This window comes from Manihot esculenta, chromosome 17 (assembly GCF_001659605.2).
Source record: "Manihot esculenta cultivar AM560-2 chromosome 17, M.esculenta_v8, whole genome shotgun sequence".
Lineage (NCBI taxonomy): Eukaryota > Viridiplantae > Streptophyta > Magnoliopsida > Malpighiales > Euphorbiaceae > Manihot > Manihot esculenta.
The window spans coordinates 9,337,429-9,351,482 of record NC_035177.2 but is presented as its reverse complement, the minus strand read 5'-3'; the positions used below and the strand labels follow the sequence as shown (position 1 = coordinate 9,351,482).

The window sequence follows — 14,054 nt, the reverse complement described above, 5'->3', positions numbered from 1 at the left end:
GGATAGCATGAATGCCGCGTTGGACGCCCTTCTAGCTGGGCAATCCGTGGGGGAGGCTACTCAAAGGGTGGCCAAAGTCATTTCTTCCAGGTCGGCTACCCGACCTCCTCTTCCTCTGGTCTCCTCTCGGGATCCCAGACCGAGCTCCCGACATAGCAAGTCGTCCCGGCCATCCAGCCGCAGTAGATCGAGCTCGGCTCCTCAGCATTCCCAAGCCCCCCGGTCTCGACGGGCTTCTAATGAGGGGACGGAAGAGGTCTCTAAGCTGGTCGAAGGCATCAAACTGGAGAGGACGGATCCTGTCCTTCCTTCCGAGGAGGTTCCTGAGGTGAGGCTTGAGGCCTCCGCCGCTGAAGAGAGGGCTTCGGAGAAAAGAATGGAGGTTATTCCAGCGGGCGAAGGTGCCCAGGAGGCCTCTCTCAGGGTTGCCCCTGCTTCTGAGGGAATGGGACCCAGTCCTGTTGATGGTGGGGGTGTCGCAGAGAAGGTCGGGGACAAGCATCCTGCCCCCACCAAAGTGCCTACCCCGGTTCCTGTGCCAAAGAAATATCGGGCTTCTAGGAGATCGGCTCCAACTCTCCCTCCTCTCGAAAAGAACAAAGATGCTCCCGTGGTGCCCCTGTTGTCTGCTCCTGATAATGACATGTTGAACGCGGAGGATATTACTCACCAAACTCCGGCGAGCGTTGTAGCGGAGATCTTATGGGAGCGGATGTTCGGTGGGATCACGGAGGCTTCGGACCCTCGTCTGCTTGCTCTGACTGGCTATTTGGCTGGTTTTACTCGAGAGCAGGCAGCATTTCGGTCTCGACCCCGAAGGGAGCTCAGAGATAGAATCAGGGAGATGCTCCTGATGGTAAGTTGTCCCTTTTGTTTTCATTTTAGCTTTCTTGGTTTCTTTGTCTTAACAGTTGTCTTTTTGTACTAGGTGATGGGCCTCTTCATGGAGGTGGATGCTCGTGACCACTCTCTCCGGGAGTCTGTGGATCGCCGGATTGAGGAGGCACGCCTGGAGGAGAACCTATCTGCAACCAGCGATGCCAGGGGCAATCTCGCGGCTGCCCTAGAGCATTCCAGGTCCCTCCAGATAGAGCTACACACTGCGCTGGAGGCCCTCAAAAGGGCTGATTGGAGGAGATCCAGCGAGAAAGGCACGAGGCCCTGAGTCAGAAGGATGAGGCCCGGCACCAGCACGAGCTACTGAAGGCAGATTTTGATGCCGTGCTGGCACAGAGAGAAGAAGCCCTGGCCCGGGTGGTGGTCCTTGAGCAAGAGCTAGCTAAGCGGGCTGATAATGAGAGAGACCTAGCCCTGGCAGTAGAGATGTCTAAGCTTCACAACCAGCATCTCTGCCAAGAGGTCGAGGTTCTTAAGAAAAGGTGTGCGGTCTTGCTCGAGGACGCCAAGCATGCTGAGGACAGAGTCCAGCTGGAGTGCGAGGAGCGCTTAAGGGATTACAAGGAGTCGGCTGAGCTCAAAAGGGAGATCCAGCAGGCCTGTGAAGCTTATCTCCAAGATTATAAGGACTCTTCGGAGTTAAAGACCAAGATAGCTGAGGCCTGCAAGGAGCGACTTGCGGAATTCAAAGGCTCTGGCGCGATGAAGTCTGCTTTATGAAATAAGAGCTTCCGCATGTTCGTCTCTGGATACAATCGAGGCCTAAGGACTGCCAGATATGCCCCCTCCACCCCTTGGCTGAACTCCGAGCTGCTGAGGAGGACTCTAACGGCGAGGAGGTGCTATACGGGGAGGATGACAGACCCTTGCCTAAAGGAGCTTCTCGCACTGCAGCTGGGCCTTCTGAGGCAGCTGCCGAGCCGAGGTAGGAGGACGAAGACGCTGGGCCTCAAAGGGGTAAAGAAGTAGGGCCCCACGGGGGGGAAATGGTACCTTTTGTAAATAGTAGTATAGAAGATAACAATGTAGATATACCTAGGCATGTAAGTCTCTTAAGAACAGTTTTCCCTTCAGTAGAGTAGGTTGTAATTGTAACTTTATTCAATGAAATTTGACTTTTACTTGTATCTATATTTGAATTGTTTCTATTTTTGTTTGCTGTTTAGGCTTTACCGAACTGCTTATGCTATAAAAAGCCCAAAATGTCAAGGATAAAATACTTAAGCCATATATATTAAGAATGAAACACTTAAACCATGTGCTTCATAATTTTTCTAAGGAATTAACTATGCCATTTTTCCTCTTTTGCCCTCAAGCCAATCAGAGCTGAAATTCTGTCAATTGACTAAACTTTTAACTTATAAATTTTTTCAATCTCACCAAGGCATTCCTATCTGCAAGCCTTTTCCGAGTTGGATTTACCTTAAAGATAAAAATCTTTAAGCTACATGTTTATCTAATCTTTTGCAGGATTCAACCATATCAGGTCGTCACCTATGAGTTCGATTTTTAATAGTTGACTGGACGTCCTCATTTTTCTTTTAATTACTGTATTAATATGGGCTCGGATGTATAACCTTCATATAACCAAAGTAAAAAGGATCATGTACCTTTTAAAGTGATGAGTAGGGGCTGGCCTCTTGTTTTTAGTTATGTTCTGATAGGAATCGAGGCCGGAGCCTTGTCTGCTCATGCTTTAAGCTTCCTCTAAGATCATAGGGAGCTTGTAGCTATGGTTTGCCCTTGAGCTTTCTGAGTTCAACTCTTTTCCTGCTTATTTTTCCAAGCTTATATTTGCGTATCGCAGGTCGATACTTTTTGCTTTACGCTACTTATCTTATCAGCTCGGCGTCAGGAGATCTTGGGGATCCTGGTCGCCTTTCTGGCTGAGGTCTTGTCATCTCAGCTCAGTGCCAGGAGATCATGGGGATCCTGATCACCTTTCCGGCTGAGGTCTTGTCATTTCAGCTCGGTGCTAGGAGATCTTGGGGATCCTGGTCACCTTCCTAGCTGAGGTCTTGTCATCTCAGCTCGGTGCTAGGAGATCTTGGGGATCCTGGTTACCTTCCTGGCTGAGGTCTTGTGGTGCCAGAAGATCCTGGGGATCCCGGTCTTGCAGTGCCGAGAGATCTTGGGGATCCCGGTCTTGTGGTGCCGGGAGATCTTGGGGATCCCGGTCTTGTGGTGCCGAGAGATCTTGGGAATCCCGGTCTTATAGTGCCGGGAGATCTTGGGGATCCTGGTCTTGTGCCTTGGTGCCTGTTTTAGTTTTCTCTTTTGTTTCCTTCATGAAAGCAACGTGAGTTATGGCAAATGAAGAATAAAGAATCGGACGATAACAACGTCTATTTCATTACCACGCTTTAAAGTACAATCAATCCTTTTACATTTGATAACATCTCAGGGGAAGTACCTTTTTAAATGCTGGATATTCCAAGCATGAGGCTCAGGGTTTCCTTGCATATCCTCGATTCGATATACCCTCGGTTTGACCACTTTTGCCACTCTAAAGGGACCCTCCCAGGTCGATGCCAACTTTCCTACTGCCGCTCTCTTCCCAGTAGCTTCCAGGTTTCTCAGGGCCAGATATCCTACTTTCAGGCTTCTTTCTCTGACCCTTTGATTGTAATAACGGGCTGCCCTTTGCTGATAAGCGCTAGTTCGGACTTGAGCTTCCTCCCTAACTTCTTCCAGAGCATCCAGGTTACTTCTTAACTTATCGTCGTTTGTGTTCTCGCTATTGAATTGGACTCGATGGGTAGGGACCTGCAGCTCGATTAGAACCACAGCTTCAATGCCAAATGCGAGTGCAAAAGGCGTTTCTTTAGTGGACATCCTAGGGGTAGTTCGGAGTGCCCACAGGATGCTATTGAGCTCTTCTGCCCAATTCGCCTTTGCCCCATCCAGCCGCTTCTTCAATCCCTGGAGGATGGCTCTGTTAGTGACCTCTGTTTGACCGTTGGTCTGAGGGTGGGCCACCGAGGAGAATTTGTGCCATATGCCCATATTTGCTGTAAACGTTCTGAAGGCACTACAGTCGAACTGTCTGCCATTATCTGAGATGAGTATCCTCGGTATTCCGAACCTACAGATGATGTTGCTCCATACAAAGTCTATCATTTTACGGGCTGTGATTGTGGGGATCGCCTCTGCTTCTGGCCATTTCGAGAAGTACTCCACAGCCACCACTACAAATTTCTTCTGCCCCGTGGTCTTGGGAAAGGGTCTCAGGATGTCTATTCCCCACTGTGAGAAAGGCCACGGGCTGGATATGCTGGACTGAAGAGTGGCTGGAACATTGATGGCATTAGCAAACCTCTGGCATACATCGCATCTTCGGACAAATTCCTCTGCCTCTTTTTTGACAGTGGGCCAGTAGTACCCTTGCCTGAATATCTTGTTAGCCAGCGTTCCTGCTCCTTCATGAGCTCCACACATTCCCCTGTGTATTTCTTCCATCACCTTTATTGCCTCCTCCGGGCTCACACATCGGAGCCACGGGCTGGATTTTTCCCTTCTGTATAAAGTCCCCCTTACTGCTTAGTAATTAGCGGCACGAGCTGCTATCTTCTTTGCTTCATCTTTGTCATTAGGGAGCTTTCCCTTCTCCAGGTATTCCAGGTATGGGATCATCCAGCTCTAGTTTTGCTCCACCTGGAATACAGTGGCCGTTTTGTTAAAGGCAGGTGTGCTAATGTATTGGATGTATACCTCGTTAGAAAGTTATTCTAGCTCTTCTTTAGATAATCGGCTGAGCAGGTCTGCCTCTTCATTCTCTTCCCGAGGTATTCTCTGATACCTAACTGCAATTCCCCGACTTTTGAGTTCGGCTTCTATGGCCTTCACCTTTGCTAGGTAGTTCTGCATGGTAGGGTCTCTGGCCTGATATGCCCCTGTTATCTGATTGATCACTAGATGGGAGTCGCTATTTACCTCGAGGTCGGTTGCCCCTACCTCCATTGTAATACCTGGCTAGACCCCGGCATTGGAATTTCAACTTTCCAGCGGGATCTCCGCTGGAATCCGGAAATCTCGGATGTTGGAGCTTTCTAGAAGGGTAAAATAAAGGTTTTCTAAAATGTTTTTAAGTGTTTTGAAGGTTTTTAATGAGAAAGAAATTGAGTTTTGAAAGAAAAGACCAAGGAGGGAAGAACCCAGGTTCGGCCGCCGAACCTCAAGTTCGGTCGCCGAACGTGGTGAAGTTTTGGAAGCAGCTTTGGCCGCCGAAGGAGGTTTGGCCGGCCACCTATAAAAGGCCCTTTGTCCGGAAAATGGGCGAGTTTTCTCTCTTTTCGGGCATAGGTGAGTTCATGCTCTCCTTTGGTTGTTTTTATGCTTTTTCTTCAAATCCCTCAAGTTTTCATGAGTTTTATCTTTGCTTTGAAGAGTTTTAAGCTTGATCAAGGCTTTGAGAGCTTGGAGACTTTTGGAGCTTGGACTCTCCATACCTTCAAGCTTGGGTCGCACCAAACCTCGATCTTCAAGAGGTAAGTGTAGATCTTCATCTTTTATGATGTTTTAAGTGAGTTTTATGAAGGGTTAAGGGCTAGGAATGTATGAGTAGTATGGATGTGCATGTTAGGGTTTTGATACCCTTTATGATAAAAGTATGTTAAGGCATGTTTAATGAGATGTTTGTTGGGGTTTAGGCTAGTTTGAGACCCTTATATGTTTATATACATGTTTATGCATGCTCGTGAGTGTTGTAGTTGAGTTTGGAAAGTTTGGAAGGCTTTTGTGCATGTAAGGGCTGAGTTCTGTCATTTCTGGAAGAACTCAGGTTCGGTAGCCGAAGGCACTTTCGGCCGCCGAACCTGCCTGTGGTGGCTTGTTTTGGCTGCCAAACCCTGCCCCCGAAAGTTGGACTTTCGGATCTGGAGAGGACTTTCGGCCGCCGAAGGTGCCGCCGAACATGCATGAGTTTCGGCTCTAGAACCACTTTCGGCCGCTGAAGGTGCCGCCGAAAGTGGCTGGGTTTCGGCTCTGGAGGGACTTTCGGCCGCCGAACCTGCCTCCGAAAGTGCCCTGTTCAACCTTCTTTTGCATGATTTCTATGATGTTTTAGGGGGTTTTTGGGGAGATGTTTAGAGTCCTATTAGAGTATGTGTGGTCCCTCATTTGAGTCCACCTGTGTAGGATCGGACCTGAGGAACCGAGGTGATCAGCAGTGAGTTAGCTGCTCCAGAGTTAGTAAGCGTCAGCCAAAGGTGAGTAGAACATAACTCTTCTTATATGAAAGAAACCAAATGTTTTAAGCATGTTCATGCATCATGAATACCATGTTATGTAATAGGTTGTTTGCATTAGAATTCACGAATATGTTGCACTGCATAATTTGATGATGATGTGGATGGATATTGGATGATCTTCTAGCCCTCAATATGATACAATATGACATGAGCTGATATGATATGAGATGGAAAGACTAGGTGTGGCCCAATCGCCCCTGGCACAGAGTATGAAAAGACTAGGTGTGGCCTAATCGCCCCTGGCACAGAGTAAGAGAAGACCAGGTGTGGCCTAATCGCCCCTGGCAAGGTTGGACATGTTATGTTATATTAAGAGAAAGTCCTGAGGAGCTCCGTCGAGGGCCGGGCATTTACTGGATATGTAGAGGGCTATTGGTGACAATACTATCTTAAGGTGATTTACTTGTGATGTGATGCATTTCATGATGGCATGTTTTTTATGAATTGTTTTTACTGTTCTGCTCACTGGGCTTTATAGTTCACGCCTTTCCCCTAACTCCAGGTTTGCAGGGTCAGAGATAGTTCAAGAGGTCAGCAGGTTATGGCTATGGTCATGTTTATGTAATAGAATAGTAGTGGACATGATGTAATATAAAGTTATGTAATGATGTAAAAGTATGTATTGTAATGTAAGGATATGTAATGACATGTCATGGTTAGAGTTGTGCTTTGCCCTAGTCATGTATGGATAATCCCTTTTGGCACATGATTTTTATGCATGTTTTATGATGAGATTTATTGAACCAAGCTTAATGTATGACATGTTACCCCATCGGAGCATTTGATGAGGGCTCTAGTGTGGAGTTTATGATTATGAATTTGTGCATGCACAGGTTAAACTTGGAAAATGAAAAGAAAAATTTAAAGTTTTATGTATATGTTTGATCATGTATGGGATTTAACAGGTATACAGGATGTATGTTAGGCTTGCTACATGTCCCGGCGGCCTTATGCCGATCTGGATCCTAACGCCGGTAGCGGTCCGTTTTCCGGGTCGTTACATCCATTGCTACCAGCATTCCGTTTATTAAGGCTTCATACTCCGCCACATTATTAGAGGCCTTGAACTCTAGGCGTAGGGCGTAGCAAACCTTAAATTCTTCAGGTCCTGTCAAAATTATTCCAGCACCACTACCTCCAGCGCCTGATGCTCCGTCCACATACAGCTTCCAGCTGAACTCTTGAGAGGACTGCCCTTCCCTCTCATTCCCCAACTCTTCCAAAGATGACTCGCCCCGTTCCATCTGTTCTTCATTGAACGAGCACTCTGCTATGAAGTCAGCAAGGGCTTGGAATTTTATGGTTGTCCGGGGTCGGTACTCTAAGCAATAGGGGCTAATTTCAATGGACCAGGCGAGCATTCGACCTAATGTTTCCGACCTATGAAGGATCCTCTTTAATGGCTGGTCTGTCATTACTACTCCTTGGTGGCTTTCGAGATAGACCCTGAACTTTCTGACTGCCAGTAACAGGGCATATGCTATTTTTTCGATGTTCAGGTATCTCACCTCGGCATCTTTGAGCACTTTGCTGACATAGAAAATAGGCTTCTGCTCTCCTCCTTCCACCCTTACCAACACAGCACTGACGGCTTGTTCTGAGGCTGACAAATAAATCAAGAGCTCTTCTCCCTCCAGTGGACTGCTAAGTACATGAGGCAAACTGAGATAGCTTTTGAGTTCTTTGAAAGCTTCTCGGCAATCCTCGGTCCATTCGAAGTTCGGCACTTTCCTCAACTTCTTAAAGAATGGCAAGCATCTTTCTGCCGACCTTGACATGAAGCGATTGAGCGCCACCACTCTTCCAGCAAGTCTTTGGACATCTCTCACGCAGGTTGGCTCGGGCATATTCAGGATAGCTTCCACTTTCTCTGGATTGGGCTCAATGCCTTTTCCACTCACCATGTATCCCAGGAATTTTCCTCCCCTGATAAAGAAGGCACACTTCGCTGGGTTCAGCCTCATTCTGTACTGCTCTAGTACCTCGAACACCTCCCTCAGATCCACTAAGTGCTACTGAAAGGTCGGACTCTTCACCACCATATAATCCACATATACTTCGACATTCCTGCCGATCTGATCCTTGAAGATTTTATTCATCAATCTTTGGTATGTTGCTTCGGCATTCTTCAGCCCGAAAGGCATGGCTTTATAGCAGTAGGTCCCATCTTCCGTTATGAACGAGGTTTTTTCTTCATCCGACCTATCCATTAGAATTTAGTGATAACTAGGCATAGCATCCAAAGACGACATGTAATCAAATCCGGCCGTAGAATCGAACATTTTATTAATATCAGGGAGGGGGTAACAATCTTTAGGACATGCTTGATTGAGGTCTGTAAAATCTATACACATCCTATATTTGCCATTAGCTTTTTTGACTAATACAGGATTTGCTAGCCACTGTGGGTACATGACCTCTCTAATAAACCCTGCCTTTTCTAACTTCTGCACCTCCTCCCTGGTGGCTTGCTGCTTCTCCCTTCCTACTACCCTCTTCTTCTGCTTTACTGGCCTGGCCTCTGGGAGGACATTCAACTTGTGTGTCATCACTCTGGGGTCAATCCCTGACATGTCAGAAGGCTTCCAGGCGAAGCTTGACATGTGACCTCGGATCAGGGCCATAACTTCCCTCTTCTGCTCTTCAGTGAGGCCGGCGTTAAGACTGAATACCTTATCTGTCTCTGCTTCTGATAAGGGGAAGGTTTCCAGCTCTCCAACCGGCTATGTTCTGGCCTCTTTTTTCTCGTCTCGGACCTCCAGAACTTCCGAGTCAAGTTTTTCTCCCGCTAAGTTTGGCTCTGATACCGTGGCCAGGTATACTGCCTCTTCCTGGCTTTCTCTGACTACCCCCACTCCTGCTTCTGTTGGGAATTTCATAGCCAGGTACCTGATGCTGGTTACGGCCTCAAAGTCGAACAACGCAGGTCGTCCCAGTATTGCATTGTAGCTCAAGGGGAGTTTGGCTACTAAGAACACCGCATAATGAGTGCGAGTCCTTGGCGCTTCTCCTAGAGTGAGGGCCAGCTTTACTTTCCCCTCCATAGGTACCGGGACTCCGCCGATCCCTTTAATTAGGGCTTGGTCTCAAACCAGTTGCTCCTCAGGGATTCCCATCTGCTGAAAGACCCGGTATGGCAGCAAGTTCACCTTACTCCCGTCATCCACCAAAATCTTCTTAACCCGATAGGTGTGGATGATGGCTTCAATAACAAGGGCGTCGTCATGAGGCATTTGAACACCCTGGGCATCCTCCGGAGAGAAGGTGATAGTTACTGGAGAGTGCTCAACTACCTGCATGACTTCTGCACTGCTGCTTTCCCCATCTCGGCCTCTCTTCTTTCCCCTTCGGCTCATCCGACCTCCGGTCCCCCCAACGATCATGTTGATGGTTCCACTGAAGCCATCATTCACCGACCCTGCTCCCGTCCTCCTGGATGCTTGTGCTGCTGGGTTCGGCTGAGGCCTCTGTCCCTCCGGCTTCTTCACAAAGTTCCTGAGGTGTCCCCTCTTGATCAGCCTTTCGATCTCACTAATTAGCTGGTAGCAATTGTTGGTATCATGGTCGTGGATGCGATGATACTGACAATACTTGTCAGGATTTCGCTGGTCTGCTTCTGCCCTCATAGGCCTGGGCCATTGTAGGAACTCCTTATCCTGAACTGCCATGAGCACCTCAGCTCTGGATGCGTTGAGCGGGGTCAGGTTCTCCGGAATACGTGGAGGGAATGGCTTTTGTTCTGAAACCCGAAGGGGGAAAGGTCTCTGGTCTCTTCGGTCCCAGGGCTGCCTGTAGGGCTCAGGTTTCTTGCCCTGTTTCTTCTCATGCCTCTCCGATCTCCTTTCTTCGGGGGCCTTTCCTCTGTCTTCTGCCCCCTTAGCGAATCTACTCGTCACCAGGGCGTCATCTTGCCTTATGTACTTCTCCGCCCTCTTCATCAGCTCTACCAGCGTAGTGGGAGGCTTTCTACTCAACGAGCCAAAAAACTCAGCGGAGGTCGTCCCCTTCTGCATGGCCTCCATCGCTCTCCCTTCATCCAGCTCGGGGATCTGTAGGGCCTCCGTATTAAAACGGGCAACATACTCCCTCAGCGACTCGTCCCTTTTCTGCCTGACCATCTCCAAATAGCTGGTCTTCCTATCCGCTGGTAATCTGGCTATGAACCGGCTGATGAAGGCATTGGCCAGATCCCCAAAGCTCCTGATACTCCCAGCCTCCAAGCTGTTAAACCACGCCCGTGCCGGCCCCGTAAGCGTCGTTGGGAATACCTTGCACATCAAGGCATCTGATAGAGTCTACAACTCCATGAAAGTCTTGTAGTTCAAGACATGCTCCCTGGGGTTCTCGGCTCCGTCGTATGCTGCCATAGGTGGCATCATAAACTTCTTGGGGATAGTCTCCTACTGCACCCACTTCGAAAAGGGTGAAGAGGTGGGTAATAGAGTCTGGCTATGGTCTTTCGCTTCTAACTCAGCCAGGAGCTGTTCCTTCAGCTTCTGCAATTTTTTATCTACATTTTCTTCTTCTTGTCTGGGCCTCTTTTCCAGACGATACTCCTCTTCCTGCACCTCACTTTTCATCCTCCTGGTTGTTCCGATAGAATAACTGTCTGCCTCGTCATTTTCTATCAACTCCCTCACTCTTCTTCCATGGACTCTAGCTTCAGGTTCATCTTCTCCTCCTATTCTTCGCCCCCTTTCTCCGGTTTCTCGGTTGATAGTTTGGGGGTGGTTGAAAGTGGGCTGGGGTTCATTAGTTCGGGGTTCTTCTACTACCGGCATCACATTCATTGGGGTGCTAAGGCCCCTCTGTTGCATCATCTACCCCAACCAGTGGGCAGTGTTTTGTAGTTGAAAGGCCATGGCTTGGAGGTCTTGGTTGGATAGAACAGCTCCGGATGCGTTCCCTGCCAAGCTTGAGGAGGGGTTGAAAGGGATTGGTGTTTGGTTGTTTGGGGTTTGGTTGTTTGGGGTTGTAGGGCTGGAGAAAGAGAACTGTTGCCCCTCCTGGATAGAGCTCAGGTCATTGGGAGTGTTTGCAAGGTTGTTTTCATTATGGTTAGCCATCGTGGATCTTAGTGGGTTTTGTAAAAGTGGAACTCCGGCGATGAAAAGATCTCCTTCGTTTCCCACAGACGGCGCCAATTGATAATCTGAGATCCAGAAAATAGGGTTTACAATGCGTTCTGTAAGCTTAGTCTGAGAGGAGGGTGTTCTTCTCCTTTTATTCCTTTCCTCTGCCTGTCAGTGACGTGTAGCGGCCTTGCTTTCATTGGGCCACCTTTCTCTGCCATACTGATACGGACGTACGAGAGTATCAGATCTTTGTCCCATGCGTAACGGCAATTTAATTCTCCTTTGGCACGCATGCTGGGGGACCCACTGGGCGGATGGGCTGGCCACATCCCTTCTTCTGGACTGGGCAGGAAGAGGAATTCAAGACTGAGCCTAGAGAAGATCTTATGGGCCGGTCTAATTGAGAAATCTGGATGGAGCCCGGTCTTAAGGCTGAGTGGGCCGAACCTGGTTCATGTGGAAGGCTTAAAGGCCTTCAGGTAATGGGCTATCACCCTGGGCCTGGCCCCAAACCGGGGTAGAGGAATCCAACGGTCATGAAATAGTATAAATATTTAAAATTATTAAATTAAATAATATAAAAATTTAATATTAAGTAACTTAATTTATCTAATTATATCAATCTATATCTATCTATACTTCTATAAAAGGATGTAATGAGATTTTCTATAATACCCTTAAAAATTTAGATTATTTACATAAGTATTTAATTTAATTATTTAAATAGTGATACGATATAATAATCGCCCAAAATAAGTTATGAGCTGTCATTATAGGAATGAGTCACATGGCAAGGGTCTAATAAGCTGACATACGATCGCATAAATCTCACCTATTGGAAGAAAGACCAGGACACTGTAACACTCGGTGCTTCACTAAGACTCTCATCTCTTGAGCAGGTCGAGTATTTATGGAAAGTTATTGTTAGCGGAAATAATCTAGTAGATCCCTACTATATTTATAATTGCGAGATACCTTATCCACTAGCCCGTACCAGTCGGATTTCCAAGAGATTTGATAATTAACTTCATCTTCTTACAGTATAAAAGTAAATATGTACATAGTTTAAGGTACGCATTCTTACACACTCATTCTAAACTCAAATCAATCTATCACATTTACCCATTCTAGCAATTTATTGACTTGAGCGTCGGAGTGACTGTCCATAGGCATCAACCACCTCACTCTTTCTCTTTTGTAATTGATTAATCGTAGTTCAATTTTATTTCTAGTTATATCATTTGATTTCACTGTCAGAAAATCCATTAAATTGTTCATGTTCACTTGGATTAAATCCAACTTCCTAAATCACTTTCTTCTAAAAAAATACTTTTTCTTTATTCTTCAAATGGCTGGCACTGTACGAGTTGCTACTAAATCTACTGCCAAAAAGGGGACTATCATATCTTCCACCCTTAGCAATGGATAGAATACTCCTTCCACAGTCAATGAGGCGGAGCTTAACAACCTGAATAATGAGCAGATGCTCCAATATATTAAAAAGCTGCAAGTAACTCTAGAGCAATACAAAACTCGAGAAGATGCCTCATTTATGACTTCTAGAATAAGGAAGGAGGCTTCCATCGAGATCCCGAGGACTCAGACGGAAGTGATTCAAACTCAGTCCAATGAGAAGGCCAAGCTGGAGGTTGAGGAGTCATCGAATGAGGCTCTAAAAGGCGTTGATTGGAAGCTAGTCCATGCTATGCAAAGATACTAGAAGGAGCAAGAGGAGGACTATGGTCTGGACAATGCCTTGCTCCTATCAAAGGAAATCCTTATAAAAACCTTTCATACAAAATTCAAACTGTCTAGTTTGGATAAATATGACGGGATAGCAGACCCTAGAAACCACTTTGGTATCTTCAGAACCACAATATAGCTTCAAGACATCAATGATTTTGTGCTGTGCCGAGTGTTCCCGTCCACACTCACAGGTTTGGCTCAGAAATGGTACCAACATCTAACCCCATGTTCTATTCAAAATTTTACTCAATTGCTATAATGTTTAAATATAGATTTATTACTTGCATACTTTCTAAAAGCTCTCATCTGACTTGTGGAAGATCCGCTAAGGAGAGAGTGAGTCTTTAAAGAGCTTCATCTCATGTTTCAATGCTGAAGCTATACAGGTGGAAGAGCTAAATCATAAAATAGTGTGCGAGACATTAAAAAAGAGAACTCGCAACATCAAATTCATGGACTCCTTTATCAAGAATCCTGCTGCTACCTATCAATAGCTGATGGATATCTTGTCCGTAGAGTAGGAGCCATGGGTAAAGCAAGAGATAAATTTTGGACTTGAAGATAAGGTGACAGGGTTTTTTCACAATTACCCATTAGTCATCAGTGTCCGCTTAAACAGGTATGACGTAAGGCGAGTCTTGGTCGACACAGGTAGCTCCATCAACCTCATTACTCTAGATGTTTTTAATAAGTTAGGTTTAGACAAGAATAACCTTGCTAAGGTCTCCTACCTACTAGTGGGATTAGGGGATAAGATAGTGGCAATATTGGGCACCATTAATCTCCCTCTTGTGTTGGATGATGAGAAGCACAAGCCAGAGCTGTATGCAGAGTTTGCAATGGTAGACATTCTACTCAAAGAGAATATAATACTCGATCGCCCTGTCTTGAACTGCCATGAAATAGTTATTAATATAGGTGCTATATAGTTAAAGTTGCCAACTCTAGGAGGATTAACTGTTGATCAAGGTAGCCAGAAATCAGTACAAGAATGTTACAAGCACTCAACAAAAAGCCTCAAAAGGCAACAATGCTCACCGATCTACTAGAAAAACTAGATTTCCATATGAAGCCAGAGCCGGTAGAC

General features: G+C 46.5%; 1 protein-coding gene across 1 annotated transcript; it reads right to left on the bottom strand.

The window, feature by feature from the left end:
- Positions 1 to 9,232: 9,232 nt before the first annotated feature.
- On the bottom strand, positions 9,233 to 10,423 carry LOC110605473. The gene has a single exon (XM_043952404.1). It carries the CDS (start codon positions 10,421 to 10,423, stop codon positions 9,233 to 9,235), a length of 1,191 nt encoding a protein of 396 aa, XP_043808339.1.
- Between the last annotated feature and the right edge of the window lie 3,631 nt (positions 10,424 to 14,054).